The sequence below is a fragment of the Uloborus diversus genome, chromosome 4 (genome assembly GCF_026930045.1).
Source record: "Uloborus diversus isolate 005 chromosome 4, Udiv.v.3.1, whole genome shotgun sequence".
Lineage (NCBI taxonomy): Eukaryota > Metazoa > Arthropoda > Arachnida > Araneae > Uloboridae > Uloborus > Uloborus diversus.
In genome coordinates, this window is record NC_072734.1 from 156103373 (window position 1) to 156120268 (window position 16896).

At 31.8% G+C, this 16896-nt stretch overlaps 1 protein-coding gene across 3 annotated transcripts in view; it reads left to right on the top strand.

The window, feature by feature from the left end:
* The window catches only part of LOC129220404 (band 4.1-like protein 3), a 115430-nt gene that overhangs the window by 87488 nt on the left and 11046 nt on the right, over positions 1 to 16896 (top strand). For 2 of the 3 annotated variants that reach the window (XM_054854820.1, XM_054854819.1), the window contains 5 exons: positions 867 to 1051; positions 5882 to 6087; positions 7418 to 7564; positions 7928 to 9646; positions 11969 to 12199. In XM_054854820.1, the coding sequence (XP_054710795.1) occupies positions 867 to 1051; positions 5882 to 6087; positions 7418 to 7564; positions 7928 to 9646; positions 11969 to 12199 (2488 nt within the window). The remainder of the gene's footprint in view (positions 1 to 866; positions 1052 to 5881; positions 6088 to 7417; positions 7565 to 7927; positions 9647 to 11968; positions 12200 to 16896) is intronic. The other variant, XM_054854821.1, reaches the window with a different exon arrangement.

Below are 16896 nucleotides of genomic sequence, written 5' to 3' on the forward strand. Positions count from 1 at the left end.
TATAAGTTTTAAACGAAATTCTGTGCTTTTTAAGAGTGTCTTGGGTCAAAAAGTTGAATGCTGAACCCTTTTCTGAATTTTATTTTATTTATTCATATTTTTGTTACAATTATTTTAAGTACTGTACAGAAATATATCTAGTATAATTTAACATAATGTAGAATTCTAGATAAATATTGATACTTGAAACAGCGATGCCACCCCCCCCCCCCCCGCCAAATACCAGGAAAAAAATCCAGAATGATTTTCTCGACGTAGAAGAGGAAAACACTCAACTTTAAGTTTAATTGATGCCGTTTGTGCCATCTCTAAATTCTAAAATTTTGTTTTGACAAAAAAAATTTATTTTATTTATTTTTTTTTGCAAAATTTTTTGATTTTTCACAAAATTAATTCATTTTTCACAAAATTATTTGATTTTTCACAAAAAACGGACCCTGTGAAAAATCCTGGACAGACCCCTGATTTCCATCTTTCTCATTTTCAATTCTTAAACTTATTTTATTTTGTGTTTCCATGGTTACGCCTTTTTAAAGCCATCTTTCTCATTTTATTTTAATTTCTTAAAAGTATTTTAATATCTGTCGTCATTGTTTGGAGGGGAAATTTTGCATGATGGTTTTTTATTCTTTCATTTAAGCCTGGTTATTGAATATACTTCACTTGACACAATGGTTATTTTCAAGGTAGACCGGGCAAAGCCGGGCAATGCAGCTAGTAAGCAATAATTCTAAAAAGTGCTGTTTTTAATTTCCTTTCGCTATACACATCTCACACTGATGTCAGAAGTTATAAATTTGTTTAATTATATTTGCTTTTTTTCAATACAATATTAGTGATGTATTCATTTTGGTTTTCCTTTTAAGATTGATGACTCCAGAGGTTCCCCCTAAGCCAAAACTTTTCCTTCCTCGCTTTGGTTCCAAGTTCCGGTATTCTGGTAGGACCCAGTACCAAACGAGACAAGCCAGTGCTCTAATAGATCGTCCACCTCCGCATTTTGAGAGAACCTTAAGCAATAAAAGATTTGCATCCAGGAGTATGGATGGTGGTATGTGGTTTATAATACAAGATATGAGCTTCTAAATAAGTCATTGAGAGCATTTATTTTAAACTTAAAATCAAATTTTGTGCCATTTAATATATATTTTTTATATGGACTTAATGTTCTAAGGGATTACCTTTTTAATATTGTCATTTTATTTAACTAGACATCATTTTGAAAAATTAAGTAAATAAAGGTTTATTTTGAAGCGTTTGTATTTTTATTTCTGCAACAAATCTATTAGATTTTGTGAACGGGGAGGGAGAACTTTAGTCTAGCATCAGATTTAATTTGTTTTGAAAGCTATAGCTTTTTGTAAATTTGTATATTGCATATGAAATTTTATTCAGCCACTAAGTGCTCAAACCTGTGACAAAGTGTTACTATGTAATAAAATATATATATATATATTCGTTGTATCAACTTCATATCGCACTTCATATTTTTAAATGATGTAATTCGCCCACCCTCCACTTTACAATAAAAAAAAAAGAAAACTAATCATGTGTTCTCAATAATGTTAAATACTTTCATTTTATTATTTAACTAATTAATAGAGAAGTTTTAATTCCATGCTGGAATTTAATTTTGATAAGTTACCAAAAGTGTAATGAGAATTGTTTCAAAAATGGAATGATATTGGCTTGACCAAAGAAAAGTGGGGTGTAATGTCAAAACCTCCTCTAGAGTCTTTATATTTTCGCATTGAGGTTTGTGCTATGCACCCTCCGCACTGGGAAATTAAAAAAAAAAAAAAAAAAAAAAAAACCTAGCATAATTAGATGCAACTATCTTATAAGCTCCATTACATTAAGAAATAATAATAATCATGAAATTCTCAGTATTAGATTGTCTAAGGTTAACTCCTTGTTTATTGATGAATAATAACAATGATAATAACAATAGTAATGATATTAATAATAAAGTTTAGTAATTTACTAAACATTTTGCACCTTAATCTATTTTATGATTATTTTTTATTATTTGAATTTGTATAAATATCTCTTTAGAGTGGCTTTAACTGTCTATTGTCAATAACCAAATATTCCTCTGTTTTTCGCCTATAATATTTGGAGCATCTACAACTTTCTCTGCTTAATATGCTTTGCTTTTAGCATTATGTATTTTTACTTACACTGTTTGTTTATTGCAATCACTGCATTTTCAATTTTTATCTGTTTATTTCTCGTAGAAATTATGAATAAGATATAAAAGTTATTTTGAGTAATGTTTGAGTAACTTAATCGGTTATGTTGACTATTTGTAGGATTTAAAAAGTTTATTGATAGTTCACAAAAATGAAGCCTGATATCTTCAAACAAAATTAATCTTGTTTTTAGAAAGTTTCTGCTATTTGATCAACACCAATTTACGTATGCTTCAAAAATGCTTGTTGAAGTTCAATATGTTATTGGTTTTATTAAAATATTTTCAGAATCCTATGTTTCCGATTATGTAACATTTTTACTGATTGTGTTGATACAATTCTATACTTGCTATTGAATTTTTCAAAATTTTTTAGCATTCTGTCTTTTTATTGAAAACTTTGAATTGAAGAAACTTTTTATTAAAATAGTTTGAAATATTCCTTGCAGCATTTTTTTCTTCTTTCTTTTTACATTCTAAAATATTGATATTAGATTGATTGAGAAATCTATAATTTTCTCAGATAACTTACTTTTTGAATTGAGGTAATAACTGTGCAGCTTCATCTCATGACTTGAATCTCATGTTTTAATCCATGAGATTTTTGCTGCCATAGTTTTCCACCATATTTCTATGTAAATGTCTTTAATGGAGCAATGTAGAGCTGATTTTCCACCGATTCTGGTGTTCATTGACGATGATTCTAGTATTTGCTCTGTTTATATAGTGCTTTATAAAGATTTATCTGAGAAATATGTTCAGGTTCTATTATAACTCTTCATAATCAGTGCCTGAAAAAATATTATTTTCAGATTTTAACTACATTATATAGATAAATATATGCTGATCTTTTTCAATTGCTGTAAATTTTAACTTGTTGAGCATTCACATTCTGCAAATTTATTTCTGCAATTAATTTTTCAGTTGTAATTTTTTTATCTGGAGGCACGAATAATATATACATGTTTCTCTGTAGGAAATAATTGCATAAATGTTAACAGAATTTATTTTTTTTCATTTAAAATATAATTCTTATTCCTATATTTTTTATATGTTGACTCACATGTATTAAATTTCAATTTCGAAACAACAAATTCCACCAATTTTGTTTATTTATGAGAATGTTGAACAATTTCAAAATTCATGCATGGGATACAGTAAAGTTCAGATTATCTGACATTAGTACAATAGTTATATATATTAAAAATGTGCATCTTTTTCAAATTGTTGCATTTTTTACTGTATCAATTATTACTGTATTTATTAGATCATGTAGTGAAATATATATATTTTTTCTTAAACTGTGCTAGAATATTAGCTAAATATAGGTATAGTCGTAATTTTTTTGCATGATTACAAACTTTCTGAACTAAATTTTTGTAACATAGAGCACAACTTCAAACTTTACTTCTTACTTCCACAAATATTTTGATAACACTTTACATCAAACAGCCCACTTCTTTTTCATTGCGAAAAATGTTCTTGAAACCCCAAAAACATGTCCTCTCCAACTACTTGCACTTTTTTGCTTTATTAGCACTGGTTTTTTTTTTTTTTTTTGTAAGAACAGGAATTCAAAAATTTTTAAAATGTAGACATTTTAATGATAGTACAAGTCTTTTTCTTTTCCTCAGCAATCATATATCTAGATCAATCTTCCTTTGCAATTATTATAATATGTAATTTAAATGAGGAAGTTGTATCAGGGTTCGTACGCTCCTTCAAAACTCCTCCAATACTCCTTCAATCGGGAAATTTTCCTAAAGGGCCCTTCAAACTCCTTCATTTTGGTTTTAATTCCTTCAAAATTCCTTCTTTTTTAGTTCAAGACTACATAATTTTTCTCTATGACAGTGACTTAAAATACTTTAATCGACAACTTAACATCGTCACTAGGGCAAAAGTATATTTATGATTTTGATGTAGTAATTTCGTATCTTTATTTTTTTCATAAAGATGTGATTTTCAAATTGAGCATAGGAGTCATAAAAGTTGAAGGTGAAAATATTATTAGATGACTAAGACATAATTGAAGTAAAACATGCTTAAATGGTGCTTAGCTATTTTTTCAAGTTTTATATCTATTGCTTTTCCCTCCACCACACTCTCAGCAGCAAAAGTCAATTTGTCTAATTATTATTTAAATATTTAAAAATACATAAGTAGATGTACTATATTAAGCAACTAGCTGTACCCGACGCGCGTTGCTACGCCAACAAAAAAATACATCATTATACTGATTTTCATGACAATCGGTTGAACGGGGCAGAAGTTACTACTCTGCAGTGCCACCTGGTGGCGAGTGGCTTCAATGAGCATATTATGCACCTTCTCCGTGGAAAAATACATATATATATATATATAGCAATTTTCATAATAATCGATCCAGGTATCAAGTGAAGCCGTGACTATACTCAAATTTTGTACTCACGCAGTTTGCAAGATCAATCAATCGCTAAAAATATCAAATAGAAAAAGTTTTAAATCCCCCTGTTGCATGAAAAGCCATAAAACAATAAAGAAAGAATTTATTTGTTCTAACTCAAGAAAAATGGCAACAGCTAACTTCTTATCAATGAGATCTTTCACACGATTTAATTTCTGCAGCCGATAATTTTATTCGTATTTATCCAATGGATTGTGACTTAAATTTGAATAAAAAAGGAACTATCGATCGGATTTTTTTCGAACTGGTCTATAAACATTCCCAGTACCAAAAATAACAAACCGTGAAAGTTTCAGCCAAATCTGCCGGGTAGTTTTTGAGTTCATGGATGACATACAGACAAACATTCATTTTTATATATATAGAAGATTGTGTTAAAGAAAACAATTGTTTAGTAAATCGCAGTTCTGACAATGTAAAAAGGTTCATCCATGTTTGATGTCATAACTTGAGGGGGAGCCGGGTTCATGAAATTGTGACAAGGGTAAGAGAAAGTGATAAAAAGTGACATCACACAGTTGTTACAACACTATGTTATGACATGTGATGAGGAGTAGTAAGGTGAAGTGTGACGTTTTGTGACAAAGGGGAAGGGGGTCAAATACGATGAATAAAAGTGCAACACCATTTAAGGACAGCCCATTAGTATTCCTTCAAAATCTCATTTTACTCCTTCAAAACTCCTCCAAAAATCCTTCATTTTATTTCTGAAATGGAGTGCGAACCCTGTGTATTTCAAGTAGGCTTGAATGAATTTCACCCCAACGAGAAAGATAATTTGTTTTGTTCAAATTGATAAGTTCAAAGGTGCAAGTAGGTGGAGTAAAGATGCTTAAATGAGAGTATTGTGCATTGTAGGTTGCCTTAGTTTTTTACAAACCCGTTGTCACCAAAACTTTTGTTCATATTTCCCCCGCCACACTGAGAGCACATAAGTCTGAAACGGGCTTGACCAATTCCCTTGTTTTTGAAAGAGCTCATAGGGACAGGGCACAGCGCTATGTCCAGAGGCAACCTTAAATTGTTGATGTACACGCAATTTGAGGATGCAGACAGGATACACTCAGTTACTAACACACAGTACACTTAGTACACACAGTTACATACTTTGTTTTTTACTTAATGTTATTATTGCCTGTGTTTGTAATGGCAGCTATGCATAATAATGTCTGCATGTGAATGTTTGCTCGCTTTTTCTCCCTTTGTCTTTCCCTCTTTGAAATGTGTGTGGTGTGCCTCCCCAGCCCCAGGCTACTCTAGAGAGCGTACCTCTCCAACTGAAAGACCAGACGAAAGCAAGCGCCACACTCTTTCAGGTCCTCCTAGCCAAGGGTACCCCAGTGATGAGAAAATGGATGACCAGTCCACCTCCTTAACAACCACTCCCGAAGAGGTCTCTCGATCAGAAAAGATGAAGGAATTGGAAGCAGAAAAGAAGCGGGAAAGTAAAGTGAGTTGGTGAATTTTTCAAAATAAACCAAATACAGTCAAACCTTGTTAATGCAAACTCGACGGGGACGACGTCAAAATATATCGAGTCGACTGGTTTCTACATTTACTAGGTTTTAAGTAAACAGACTAAATTTTTTTGTTTCTGTGACACAGAAAATATAGGAACCAAATTACATTTTTGCAGAAATGCACATGCAAGCATTTATATTTATATTTAAGTGCAAAACTTATATTAAGTCTTATCAGCTACTCTTAAACAAAATTTATCAGAATAGAAGAATAAACTTTTTGCATCATGTTTGATGTGAAGAAACTGACTGTGCATGGTAGACTCTGGCGTGTGTTGAAGTGCCGATCATTCAACCTTCCGAAGTTATAAGGAAATTTCATGTAAAAAGATGGTTTTTGTCCCTTTCATTTTTTTCTTGACCTTAAAAATTTGTTTTTCATCTTAAGCGGGATTTTATCCAAATCATTTTCCTCTGAAATGATTCGTTTAACACTAATTTTTAGCTTTATCTAACTAGAAATTGCATTTGTTTCATGTTAAGTGAAATTTCGCTTTGAAGGGGTGACATTAACAGGGTTTGCCTATATTTTCTCTGATTTCATCCATTTAAATGAGAAATAAACCCACATGGATATTTGTATCATTGATATAAAGGTTCTGCATATAATTTGATATTTTTATGCATGAAAGCTATATTCCTTTCTGTGTGGTACAATGGACCAGGCACCTAATTTTGCCAAAATTGTAATTTAATAAGCATCAGCATTCATCAAACTTATATTATGTACTTTTTTTATGTAACATTATACCCCTTTAAGCCCCAAATTACACGATCGTGCGGGTCGAACATCATTCAAATTTTAGCTTCCTAGATCATTTTATGTAACAAACGCCGGAATCGGACGATCGTGCTGGTTAGCCAAAGATGTGTAGTACCCATTTTCTCGACAGATGGCGTCACTAGTATCTTTCCAGGCTTTAGGAGACACGAAAACCGTTGCTTGCATGTGCTCTCAAGAAAATATTCCAGGTCTTAAAGGGATACAGTTAATTTTTTTTAAAATTGGTGGTAACAATATAGAAAAATGTTTTTCTCTGTTAGAAAGACGCAATTTTTTCCAGAAATTTTACCAGTTTTTTCTTTTTTTTTTGTTGAGAAAATCATTTTAAATGCTCAATTTTTTAACAATACCAAGTGGAGGACAAAAAAGAACTACATCTCTTACAAAAAAAAAGCGTGCATGTAATGCATTTGGTATGTGTTACATTTAAACATTACTAAATTCTTATCTCAATTCATTTTCTTTCAACATTTCAGAAACCAATAGGTGGTATAGCCGTCATGTTGCCAATGGACTTGCCAAAAGGAGGTTCTAGAGGTAAATCCCCTATACCCCCAGAAACAGTTGATAAAATAGAAGTGAAAACTTTAAGTCAAGAACCTTACAAAAAGGGAATAGAAGAGGTTAGTTTTTTGATAGTTGTATGTTTTATTATTTTCAGGTATTAACTTAAAAACTAAACTCAGTTTTAGTGAAATAACTCAAAAACATAATTTGACTTAAATGTTAGTATTAGATTGCTTGACAATCATTCGGATGAACTTGCAATCTTATTTTGCTTTTTTGAGTAGTTATTTTCTTTAAATCTATGATGGAATGCATGTTTTAAATTATGTTGCAGTTTTGTTTGATAGATGTTTTTGTTTCTAATGTTTCTTTTTTTCTTCCTTGCATGATATTGCTCCCATTGACTTTCCTGATCACGAAAACATCATCCCTCTTGCATGATCCCGAATTTTATGTTTGAATTGACCTGTGATTTTTAGTCCAGGAATAAAGTTTCAGCTTCTCCAACTGCAAAGACTGTAACTCCCTCAAAAACGGAGGAACATATAGTTTTGCGAGACAGGAACAAAGGGCAAGATGACCCTCAGAGACCAACGTCTCTTTTTACTGGAAAACCAACACCCTACACGAAAGAATACATCTACGAGGTCAATGCCAATGAACAAAAAACGCCATTCAGCCCTGCTGATCATGGATTTACGTATGAAGGCCAGAAAAGTGGAAATATTTCTCCTGTTCCTGCGGAGACTATTCTGCTGGAGACCTCGCCAGGAAGTAAAAGAGCGAAAGGTCTCGCATTTACTTACGCTCCTCCAGAAGTGGAAAACGATAATTCACAGTGTGAAGTAATTTTACCTGCACAGCAGGTCATCACCGAGGAAGATAACAGAGTTCAAGACGTATCTTCAGAGTGGAATGACACCACAATTGATGAGTCACTAAAATGGGACGATTCCAAAGATGATGAGATGATAAAAAATAAAGAAAATTTGGAAATAACTGAAAAGAGTGAACAGAAATCGAAATTGGGTCTTTCAATGTTCATGAAGAAGGATAAGAAGAACAAAAAGCAAGACGATAAAGTTAAAGAGAAAGAGGAGAAAGAACGGAAGGAAAAAGAAGACAAGAAGAAAGGGGAAAAGGATAAGAAAAAGCATAAAGAGGAAAAGAAAAATAAATCTAATAAATCTACAGAAAATTCTCCAAATAAAAGGGACTCTGCTGTTGAAGCCGACTTGCAAGTTGATGAAATTGTTGTTGCTGCTGCACCTGAGAACTTGCAGAACTTGAAGGAAAGTGATGAGAAAGAAGTGAGAATTATTTCTGATGAAGAAGAAAAAGCTGTTAAGGATGAAATTGAAAAAGAGAAAAAAATAAGACTGTCATTTAGTAAAAAAGGTAAATCTAAAGAAGTAGAGGATGCAGAAAATATCAAAATTTCAAAGGAGGATTTGAAGAAACAGAAAGAATCAGAAAGAAAGTTGAAAGAAGCAAAAGAGGAGGCTAAGAGGAAAGAAAAAGAGGAAAAGGAATTAGCTAAGAAAAAAGCTAAAGAAGAAAAGAAATTGAAAGAGAAAGAAGCAAAAGAGAAAAAGTTAAAAGAAAAAGAAGCTAAAGAAAAGAAGGCCAAAGAAAAAACAGAAAAATCAAAAACAAAATCAGACAGCAAGCTGGATAAAAGTGCAAAACATTCCTCACCAGAAAAAGACAAAAGCAGTGACTCTCCTGAAAAATCCAAAACCAATGTCTCTGAAGAAGAAAATAGACCCGCAAATGATTCTGAAAATATTAAAGAGAAGGAAACTCAATCTAAAAGTAAGGAAAGTTTAACTAAGGACTCAAAATCGAAGAAATCAAAAATTTCGCTATCAAAAATTGTCAAAAAGAAACCTAAGAAAGACAAAGGCAAACATTCAGATGCTTCGTCTATCTCAAGCAGTTCATCAGCCGATTGCATGGTTGAATATGCTTCAAATGTAACCGCTGATAACATGGCAGATACAGAAGGCTTAGTAACTTCAACACCTAATCGTCCCCTAAAATCAAATACTGACTCTTTTCCTGCTGATAGTTCCAAAGACTTTTCCTTCAGCTCTGAAACTGCTGTGTTAGAGCTCGATCGTTCGCCATTTTCAAGCCCAGGAAAAAAGCGTCTCCATAAAGGGCCAGATCATGCTTCAGAGAAGAAACAAACAGAGGTTGATATTAGAATTATTTTCATTTTGGATGTTTGTTTATTTAATTATTTATTAGTTTTGTTTTTCAGTCTTAAACTGTGTAATTTGTTTTCTTTTTACAATGCCTTTGAATTTTAAGTTAAATTTAAATTAGTTATCCATTTGCCAAAAAATAGCATCTAAATCCTAAATTTTAGTTCTACCCTGCTGCATATAAAAAAAAAAAACTTCAGTGGTTGATTCTTGGATTTCTCTTAATTATTTCTAATATTTTTGCATTTATTTTACAAATTCAAGAAATGTTTGTACATGTATCTGGACTGAAATCTAGAGGGGAGCCATGGCCCCTCCCAAAGCCTTGTGATTGTAGGAATTTTTTTAAGGGAAAAAAAAGAAAAAAATATTATGAGAAGATAACAAAATTTAACACATGTATTTTATTGGAAAAAAGTATAGGTCTTAATTTCGAGATAAATTATATCCCTGTCCTCAAAACAAAACTTTTATTTCCAAAATTTTTCTCCATCTTTTACATCATTTCTTGATTCCAACTACAGACACTTGGACGATCTCTAAATGCTGCGTTTCTCAGAGTATACCTATTGTTCACAAAACCAAAGAGAGCCTAAATTTTACTTTTTATGGCTTTAATTTCAAAACTAGGAAGAGAACCTCCTTTTCCCACGCCCTTTCACGAATGATTTGATATGTAGCAAAAAATTGCATTTTAAGTCTTTTATTTGGAAAAAATGTCTACGGAAACTAGCTTATCCAGTCCTTATCACTTATCTTGCTTAAAGGAAACTTAAATGAATTTTTTTGGGACTTCAATTACAAACGAGTTTTGATAGGACCCCCTCCCTCCCTAGTTTATATCGTGATGAGGAAGGAGGTTTTTTGGAGGAGCTCACGAATCTTACATCCCTTTCTAAAATATGTATAAATGTAGTTAAAAATCGAATGTTTACAGCCTCGAAGGCAAAATATTTCCAGGAAGGAAGGATTCTAAGCACCTTCACACTTAATTTAATGTATGCACTTAATTACCTAAAGGTGCATTTTTAGGCTGGACAGCTGAAGAGCTAGAAGAGCACCCCTCCTCTTCTAACTTCTCAATGCATAATGACAGAATATTTTGGTTTCTAAGCTTTATTTTCAAAAAGTATTTTGGGGCCAGCGCCCGAAACCCGACCGTTCTCCGTACATAATTAAAAATGGACAAAATGCGTTTTTAGTTTCCGAATTTTCAAAAATTACTTGGACATTTAAACCGTGAAACATTTTTGAGGGAGATTCCTAAATAAACCCCCTCGCCTAATGTCTCTACCCCGAAAATTGAGGTTTTAAAACTTCATTTTAATAAAATTTCTGGTAGTTATCAGGGCCTAAATTCCCAATAGAGGCAGAGTAGACAGCTACCTAGGGCGGCAAACTTTCCAGGGGTGGCAAATTTGCTATTATAAAACACATTTTTTGAATTAAATTGTTCTACTTGAAAGTAAAATATTAGCACTCTTTCATTTTCCACAGAGACAATTTTTCTTGTAATTTAATAATGCTTACTTTCACACATCTTATGAAATCAAATGTTTTTCAATCATTGTATTTGCAGAATAAAAATTTTTTTTTGGAAGAACACTGTGATGATTTCATCGGGGTGCCTCAGGATGTGAAGCGCCATCATTTCTTCATAAGTTTGACAGTTTGAATCTGGGGAACACTTTTTTAGGTTTTTTTCAAGTCAAGGATATATTTTGCTTCTTTTGGGGGGGAGGAGGGGCGGCAGATTTCAAATTTTGCCTAGGAGTGGCATGGAGCTAAATTCGGCCCTGGAAAGTTTGTTTAAAAATTTCGGATGGCCCCTCCCAAAACAATCGGCTGGATCCGCCACTGCAGAGCCCTCTGTGTTGTAAGCTGAGATGGGCACAGTAGTTCTTGGCCATCATGGGTCACGGAGTTTTTCAAAATTTCTAATTAGTTAATTGGAACTTAAGTGATGCTGCTGTAAAGTCATACTTCAAAAATTTTGTAGAACAAAAAAGCAGTGTCTGTGTTTTGAGGTAAGAAATTTTCATAGATTTGTATTAAATTACAGGACATTCAAAAACTAGAAGGAAAGAAAGAAAGGCAAAACTTATAAATCTAGAAAACATAGCAAATGATTATGAAAATTGTATTGATTAATTGAAAAGTAAAACTTAAGCTTACATATATATAAACAGAAAGTGTTCACCGATGCAAAATTTTACTAAAATTCACACCTGTGACCATGTACAAATTCACATTTTGTCCTTGTATTACTAATCAAAATCATGAGACTAATCAAATTTTTAATTATAATAGACAGAAAAATATAAGGGACCAACTTTAGTTACTGAATCTTCTTCCTCGGCAACAAGTTCTATGACAACGACGATGAGTAAGCAGATTGCAGGAACTGAAGTTACAACATCTCCTGATAAAGGTGTAACATCAACAAAAACTTCTAAAACCAGCATGGACCAGGAGAAGACTGTTACTCAAAAAGTAACCAAGAGTACAAGAGTAATGACCGGAACATTGGAAGATGTACAGGTAAATGAAGTATACTTCGAAAAAATGTTTGAATTACATTACATTGAATTTATTTGTTTTTATTGACTGAGAAAATGTTTAAATTTTGAAACTTGTATTAGCATCATATTTTTGAGCATTTCTTGGTGCTGATTTAGATTTTACAATTAATCTTTTGTCAGTTATCTCACACACAATTTTCTGACTTCTGATTTGCATCACAAACTCCTGAAAGAACTGAAAAACATGTTAGTATGCTTTTTTTTTTTTTAAAATAATAGCAAAAATTTGACTTATTTATCTTCTGGGGTCTTGTTTATCTATAGGAGGGGTGAGAAAATCTTGAAAATGATGCCTAACTTTTAAAGTTTGATATAAGTACTAAGGAAGCTTTGGAACACCCTTCTGAAAAAACATATTTGAGAAATAATGTTATAAGTGTGAAATTGTTCTTTGACTACAAAACTAAGATGTATTTTTACTTCAAAGGTGACATGTAAATTTTTTTTTTCAACATTTTCTATTAATGTTTTGGTATTAGAGATATTTAAAAAAAGGGGGGGGGATGTTTCTGCAGAAATCATAAAGCTGATTGTTCTCTAGCTTCCTCAGCTGGTATATTCTGCCAGAAAAAAACAAGTTCCAAAAATAGTTTAATGCTGTTTCAGCTTCTTAAGAGCATGATTTATTGATTCACACTTTAAGAATTAACACAAGACCATTAAATCTTAAATTATGTATGGAAATCGTTTGCATACATTTATTAATTTATGAAGGAATGCATAACAAGTTTTTAAAAACTTTTCTTATGGCTGAAGATTTGTAAAAGTATGCAGAAATGAGAAAGCTGATTGCTCTTTTAGCTCCTCAGCTGGTATATTCTGATAGAAAAACATGTTTCAAAAATAATTTTGTGCTGTCTTAGCCTCTTAGAGAGCATGATCTATTGATTCAAACATTAAGAAGGAATGAGACCACTCATTAATTATGTTTGCAAATTTTTTGCAGAAACTGGTGCGTCAAAAAGAATATATAACAAGTTTTAAATTTTTTTTAAGCTGAAGATTTGTAAATATGCAGAAATGAGAAAGCTGATTGCTCGTTTAGCTCCTCAGCTGGTATATTCTGCTAGAAAAACTGTTTCAAAAAGAATTTTATGCTGTCTTAGCCTCTTAGAGAGCATATCTATTGATTCAAACATTAAGAAAGAACGAGACCAATTACTCATTAATTATGTTTGCAAATTTTTTGCAGACATTGATGCCTCAAAAAGAATATATAACAAGTTTTAAAAATGTTGTAACGGATCCGGTGCGACTTCCAACTTTCTTGAAAGGACGACACAGTTCTTGAGGGAAACACAGGAAATTTATTTACACTATGTACAGGAAAAATCGTCAACAACTGCTAAATTAATCATCAGCAATTAAGCAAATATCACACAACACCGTAAACTCAACGGTTACACACGTATTTACTTCCAAATATGAAAAACAACACAGCGAAAAGCCTCGCAATAAACAGAGCTAATACACTCTCAGTACAAATTCTCAATCAAAACTAAACTTTTTATCACGCGGGACGTTTTTATAAACATCGAAAAGTTTCCACAACATTCGAACTGCTTCTCGAAATTCGTAGACCATTATCTTATTTCATTCACAAATTTTATCAATGAAAAAAAATAGGGGGATCATATTCTTCAGCCGAATGTAAAGGGGCTGTATATTCATTACGGAAACTATTTACAGGTTACGTTACTATAATGATTACTATTTATTTACAGAATTTGTAACAATGTTTTAAGCTGAAGATTTGTTTATATGCAGAAATGAGAAAGCTGGTTGCTTGCTTAGCTCCTTAGCTGGTATATTCTGCTAGAAAAACATGTTTCAAATAGAATTTTATGCTGTTTAGCTTCTTAGAGAGCATAATCTATTGATTCAAACATTATGAAAGAACATAGGACTATTAAATCATAGGAGGAACACATAATTTTTTAAAAACATTTTTATAGTTGAAGACTTCTACAAATATGCAGAAATGAGAAAGCTTATTGCTCTCCTAGCTTTTCAACTGGTATATTCTGCTAAAATAAAATATGTTTCAAAAGTGATTTTCTGCTGTCTTAACTTCTTAGGAAGCATGATCTATTAATTCAAACGTTAAGAAATAACAAGAGACCATTTAATTATTAACTATGTTTGCAAAGTGTTTGTCGACATTAATACTCTCCATATTACGAAGTCAAAGGGAGGGACGGTAAAAGTTTTTTGAGATATCTAGTTATTGATAACAAGGTCATAATCCGTTCACGTCCTCTTTTTACGGAGGCGGAAATAGGGTCAAAAAGTCAAATGAAATGGTGTGAGAAGGGGGAGAAAAGTTTTAGGTAGGTTTTTTAGGCTTCTCAGGACTTACATTTTCTGATACCTCCTGGCTCTAGAATGAAAGTAACAGTAAATAAGCTTCTCCAAATCATTCCTCACCCCTGAGAGAAATAATGAAGGGTGTGAAAATTTTTTTTGGAAACGTTCCTCTAAGTTGCTTTGAGACAACAAACTTCGGTTTATAAGAAAAAATTATATTTGACCTAACAAGGTTTTGATTTAAAACTCTTTGACATACGAATTAAAAATAACATTAAATACGGAAAATCAAGGGGGAAATTTTTTTTTCGTCGTATCAAGGTTTTCAAGATATCGAGAGTATACTGTACTTCAAAAAGAATATGAGAAAAGTTTTTAATTTTTTTTTTAAAGCTGAAGATTTATACAGCTATGCAGACATGAGAAAGCTGATTGCTCGTTTAGCTTCTCAGCTGGTATATTCTGCTAGAAAAACATGTTTCAAAAAATAATTTTATGCTGTCTTAGCCTCTTAGACAGCATGATCTATTGATTCAAACATTGAGAAAGAACAAGAGACTATTTAATTATTGATTATTTTTGCAAACATGGTTCACCTCAAAAAGCATCTATAACAAGTTTTTAAATATTTGTTTTTATAGCTGAAAATTTGTACAAATAAGCAGAAATGAGAAAGCTGATTGCTCTTCTAGCTTCTCAGCTGGTATATTCTGCTAGAAAAACATGTTTCAAAAAAAAAATTTTATGCTGTCTTAGCCTCTTAGAGAGCATGATCTATTGATTCAAACATTGAGAAAGCACAAGAGACTATTTAATCATTAATTTTTTTGCAAACATGGTTCACCTCCAAAAGCATTTATAAGAAGTTTTTAAATATTTGTTTTTGAAGCTGAAAATTTGTACAAATAAGCAGAAATGAGAAAGCTGACTGCTCTTCTAGCTTCTCAGCTGGTATATTCTGCTAGAAAAACATGTTTCAAAAAATAATTTTATGCTGTCTTAGCCTCTTAGAGAGCATGATCTATTGATTCAAACATTGAGAAAGAACAAGAGACTATTTAATCATTAATTTTTTTGCAAACATGGTTCACCTTCAAAAGCATCTATAACAAGTTTTTAAATATTTGTTTTTAAAGCTGAAAATTAGTACAAATAAGCAGAAATGAGAAAGCTGATTGCTCTTCTCAGCTGGTATATTCTGCTAGAAAAACATGTTTCAAAAAATAATTTTATGCTGTCTTAGCCTCTTAGAGAGCATGATCTATTGATTCAAACATTGAGAAAGAACAAGAGACTATTTAATCATTAATTTTTTTGCAAACATGGTTCACCTTCAAAAGCATTTATAAGAAGTTTTTAAATATTTGTTTTTGAAGCTGAAAATTTGTACAAATAAGCAGAAATGAGAAAGCTGACTGCTCTTCTAGCTTCTCAGCTGGTATATTCTGCTAGAAAAACATGTTTCAAAAAATAATTTTATGCTGTCTTAGCCTCTTAGAGAGCATGATCTATTGATTCAAACATTGAGAAAGCACAAGAGACTATTTAATCATTAATTTTTTTGCAAACATGGTTCACCTCCAAAAGCATTTATAAGAAGTTTTTAAATATTTGTTTTTGAAGCTGAAAATTTGTACAAATAAGCAGAAATGAGAAAGCTGACTGCTCTTCTAGCTTCTCAGCTGGTATATTCTGCTAGAAAAACATGTTTCAAAAAATAATTTTATGCTGTCTTAGCCTCTTAGAGAGCATGATCTATTGATTCAAACATTGAGAAAGAACAAGAGACTATTTAATTATTGATTATTTTTGCAAACATGGTTCACCTCAAAAAGCATCTATAACAAGTTTTTAAATATTTGTTTTTATAGCTGAAAATTTGTACAAATAAGCAGAAATGAGAAAGCTGATTGCTCTTCTAGCTTCTCAGCTGGTATATTCTGCTAGAAAAACATGTTTCAAAAAAAAATTTTATGCTGTCTTAGCCTCTTAGAGAGCATGATCTATTGATTCAAACATTGAGAAAGCACAAGAGACTATTTAATCATTAATTTTTTTGCAAACATGGTTCACCTCCAAAAGCATTTATAAGAAGTTTTTAAATATTTGTTTTTGAAGCTGAAAATTTGTACAAATAAGCAGAAATGAGAAAGCTGACTGCTCTTCTAGCTTCTCAGCTGGTATATTCTGCTAGAAAAACATGTTTCAAAAAATAATTTTATGCTGTCTTAGCCTCTTAGAGAGCATGATCTATTGATTCAAACATTGAGAAAGAACAAGAGACTATTTAATCATTAATTTTTTTGCAAACATGGTTCACCTTCAAAAGCATCTATAACAAGTTTTTAA